At 55.1% G+C, this 4377-nt stretch overlaps 1 protein-coding gene across 3 annotated transcripts in view; it reads right to left on the bottom strand.

The window, feature by feature from the left end:
- Positions 1-4071, bottom strand: part of ZCCHC24 (zinc finger CCHC-type containing 24) — a 168899-nt gene extending 164828 nt beyond the window's left edge. For all 3 annotated transcript variants that reach the window (XR_011164480.1, XM_069068349.1, XM_069068348.1), the window contains exon 1: positions 3472-4071. Coding sequence is in view for 2 of the 3 variants with exons in the window: in XM_069068349.1 (XP_068924450.1) it covers positions 3472-3714 (243 nt within the window). In the remaining variant the exon portion in view is untranslated. The remainder of the gene's footprint in view (positions 1-3471) is intronic.
- Between the last annotated feature and the right edge of the window lie 306 nt (positions 4072-4377).

Raw genomic sequence — 4377 nt, forward strand, 5'->3', positions numbered from 1 at the left:
TTTCCCTCTCCCTCTCTCTCCCTCTCTCTCTCTCTCTCTCTCTCTCTCTCTCTCTCTCTCTCTCTCTCTCTCTCTCTCTCTCTCTCTCTCTCTCTCTCTCTCTCTCTCTCTCTCTCTCTCTCTCTCTCTCTCTCTCTCTCTCTCTCTCTCTCTCTCTCTCTCCCTCTCTCTCCCTCTCTTTTTCCTTCTCCCTCTCTGTCTCTTTCCCTCTCTCTTTTTCCTTCTCCCTCTCTGTCTCTCTCTTTCCCTCTCTCTTTTTCCTTCTCCCTCTCTCTCCACCTCTCCTCCCTCTCCCTCTTTCTCTCTCTGTCTCTCTCTTTCCCTCTCTTTTTCCTTCTCCCTCTTTCTCCATCTCTCCTCCTTTTCCCTCTCACTCCTCTCCTCCCTCTCTCCCTCTCCCTCTCTCTCTCTTTACCTCTTTTTCCTTCTCCCTCTCTCTCCACCTCTCCTTCCTCTTTCTCTCTTTGTCTCTCTCTTTCCCTCTCTCTTTTTCCTTCTCCCTCTCTCTCCTCCTTTTCCCTCTCACTCCTCTCCTTCTCCCTCTCTCTCCCTCTCTCCCCCAGCTGCTATTTTGGAGCTGCCTTAAGTCACTCCAGGCCCTGAGCTGAGCAATGTGTCTGTCACTGTCACTGCTCAGAGTGAACTTTAGGGATAAGATGAGGGAAATAGGTGAGCAAGGCCTATCACAACAGGAACTTCACCCTAGAACCCAAACCAGAGACAGCAGGCAAAAACAGACAAAAACAACCTGGTGCTTTGAAAAAGCTATTAAGGAACAGCTCTCTTATATTTCTGAAAAAATACTCTATGGGCATTTCTGTCTGCTCCCTCCACACCACCTCAATGTAAGGCCTTTACATTCCAGTGGGGTGAAAGTGAGACACAAAGTATGAGAGTCAGGTCAGGAAGATCTGAGTTCAAATCTACCCTTAGACACTTACCAGCTGTGTAACCTAGACACAAACTGGGTTTGCCTCAGTTTCCTCAATTGTAAGATGGGGGTAAATAACAGCACCTCCCTTGTGGGGCGTTAATGAGGATCAAATGAAATAATATTTTATAGTGCTTAGCACAATGCACATAGTAGATGCTTTCCATGTAAATGCTCATTCCATTCCCTCTCATAATAATGAGCCAAGGCAAGACCCTGAATGAGGTGGTTAAACTAGGTGACTTCTAAGATTCCTCCCAGGTCCCTTGAATCTAAGCACATGATACCTTTCAATAAGCTGCATCACCTCTGGTCAACACTAGGAAGTCTCACAAGAGGAGGTCCTACAAGCCACCAACTTCAAATCACTAAGACACCAGTTACTTCCCTAAATTCCTGAAGTTCCAGACAGGAACACTGGTTCTCCCTCCAAGGCTTGCTCAGTCAATGAAGGGAGGACAAGGTACATATCAAGGGAACCCTGACCTCAGAAAATCAATTAATGTGAACTCATCCTACCCTTTGGTCAAAGACAAGGTTCATGACTAAAGCAATCCTCCCAAGGCTCTGGTCAATTGGGGCAAATTTCTACAGTCCAGTTGGGCCCCTCTCCCCCAATGGTGAGAGATAAGAAGAGACAAGCCATAGCAAAAGCAGAACCTCACTAATAAAAAACACACATACATAGGCCCTCCCCCCAGACACATACCACCTCTACACACTAGGACCCTCCTGGAGGTCAGCAAAATGACCAGGATTGATGGGGAAGTGACATGGTCTTACCTCACCTCCCCCCAAGGCCAAAAGGTAAATGGTGAAGGAGAAGCGTGAGGATAAAGAAAAGGGAAGAAATAGCCAGCCAGTAGGATAGTCTTAGAGAGAGGAAAAGAAAGGTGCCTTTAAGGGCTTTATGAAGCTCTCTGAAGAAGGGGATTCAGCTCCCAGAGAAGCCTGATAAAGTTCAAGAAGCCTTCTCCCCAGGCCCTTTGCTACAAACTACAGCAATACATACATACATACATATGTACACACATATATGTATATGTCTGTCTGTCTATCTATCTATCTATCTATCTATCTATCTATCTATCTATCTATCTATCTATCATCATCATCATCTATCTATCTCCAGCTTATTTGTTTGCTTTCTTTTCTCCCCAAACCGCCCCCCCCCCCCCCACAAAAGAAGAAAAACCACAAATTAACTTTTTCCAAAACACCCCAACAAGGGGGCTCCCCCCCCCCCCCCCCCCCGCCGCTCCCACCTCAGTGGGTCGCCTGGGACCACATAGGCAATCCTTTTAAAGGCCCACAGCCCCCCCAGCCTACCCCCTCCCCCCCCCCCAAAAAAAAAAAAAACAAAGCAAAACACCCTGGGGCTGCCTAGCCCACAGCTCGGTGGGGCTGCCTTCCCTATGACTTTTTTTCCAGGCTGGGGGGAGGGGAAGTGGTCTGCAGGGTCACCTTCGAGCCCTCAAAACCACTTCCTATGTGGTCCCAGGCGACCCACTGAGGTGGGAGCGGCAGGGAGTGGGGGAGGAGTTGGTGGATGTAAACTGAGTGGATACGAAGGACGGTCCCCAGACCAGAAAGCTGGAGCGAAAACCCTTCTTCGGCTGTCAATTTTTCGCAGGATTGCAGACCCTCTGAAGGGATTATAAAATATAGAGCCGGGAGAAGCCTTACATTCAATCTAGTTCAATCCACTCATTTTACAAAGACAGACACTGAGGCCATTCGAGTGCAGTGAGTCGCCCAAGGCACTGAGCTTGGCAGCAGCAAGCCCGAAGCAGAGCAAGCAGTTTCGAACCCCAGACTCTTTTCTTCTATGAAATCATTTGGGGCTCATCCTGTAGCCATAAGCACGTCAAGCCAGGGAAGAGAAAACAGGCTTTGGGCAACTCCCAACAACTCTGTAGAATGAATAGATTCTGGGCTTGCCCCAGGCCCTCCCAACGCGCAGGGATGGAGATGGGTTTTGGCGTAGGAAGGATACTGAGGAGGGGGGCACTCCCCCTCTGGGCTCTCGGTCTCTCCTCTGGGCAGGAGTAGAGGTGGGGGTGGGGTGGGGAATCCAGAGCCTCCTGTGGGTCACAGATCCCAGACTCCGCCTGTCAGGAGGAACTGCAGGGCGGCCAGTGTTCCTCCCAGGCTCCCCACCGCCTGGCTCCGCTGGCCGGACATCCCGGGCCAGAAAGGGCCCTTCAGGGGATGGGAGGGTGGGGGAAACAGGGAGTGGGGAGGCCGCCCAGGCCTGCGCTTGACGCGGAGGGAGGAGGGGGTGCTCCTGCCCCGCAGAAGACAAGGAGCTAGAGCCGCCTCAGGGGGTAGGGGGTGGGGGGCTCCCGCGGCGGGATGGGAGATTCCAGAGCGCCCTCAGGGGCTCACTTTGGCAAAGTTGGGGGAAAGTGTTGCAAAGTTGGAAGAGAAGAAAGTGTTGCAAAGTTGGAAGCGAGCTGGGCCAGGCTGGGCGCGGGAGGAAGGACGGGTGGCCCGGCCGGTTGGCTGGGGAGGGATCGCGGGCAGGGGAGAGCACCCACCTCTCCGCGCTGCAGCTGGAGGAAGCTGTTGAGATAGCTGGAGTTGAGGGGCGAACCCAGCTGCTCGGGGCTGCCCTTGCCGTAGCCCAACTCCGGGTGGGAGGCGCCGGCCGGCTCCGGCCGGAAGGCGTCGAAGGCGCTCGCCTGGTGCGTGTCCTGCAGGGACAGGTAGACCCAGTTGAGGAGCTGGGCCGGCTGGTAGACCGAGGCAGCGCTGGTATCGATGGCTGACAGCAGGCTCATCTTGCTTGCGCCCCTACGCCTCGGCCGCCGCCGCCGTCCGCTCCTGCCCGCGGGCCCCCTCCACCGCTCCTCTCCGGGCCCACTGCCCCGCTGCCCCGCTGCGCTCTAGTGAGGGGCGGGGAGGGGGGGCCCGATCCCGCGCCTAGCCCTCCAGCCCCCCCAGCGCCGCCGCCGCTGCCGCTCGCCCTCCGCTCCGTCCAGCAGCCCCGCCGCTGCCCTCCTCTCTGCAGCCCGGCCAGCCCCGGCTAGGCGGCCGCGGAGCCCGCAGTGGGGGAAGAAGTTCCACAGGAAACTTTTCTCCCCGCCCCCTTCTCTTCTCTCCGCCCCGGCGGCCGATCCGCTATCTGTCTTATTTCTGACCCCTCCGACAGCCTGGAGCTGGGCTGCAGAGGGGACGGGGCGGAGCCTCCGCGCACGCCCTCCCGCCCCCCGCCCCGAACTTTCTCCCATCCCGATTGGTCAGTTCTTTGACCAGGGATGACAAGAGGGCGGGGGAGTGGGCTAGGGGAGTCGCGGGGGAGGGATCTGTTATCTGCATATGTATCAAGCACCGGGCCAATCAAAGGCCGGCCTCTCCCCTTTGGTCAGTCTGGGCTCCCTTAGGATGTGGACACTGTCCTGGAAAGATCTCAGTTTGAATCATACGGATTCTTTTCTTCCATC

The sequence above is a fragment of the Petaurus breviceps genome, unplaced genomic scaffold (genome assembly GCF_028583685.1).
Source record: "Petaurus breviceps papuanus isolate PSGF00001 unplaced genomic scaffold, PetGlider_PUasm1.0 90762, whole genome shotgun sequence".
Lineage (NCBI taxonomy): Eukaryota > Metazoa > Chordata > Mammalia > Diprotodontia > Petauridae > Petaurus > Petaurus breviceps.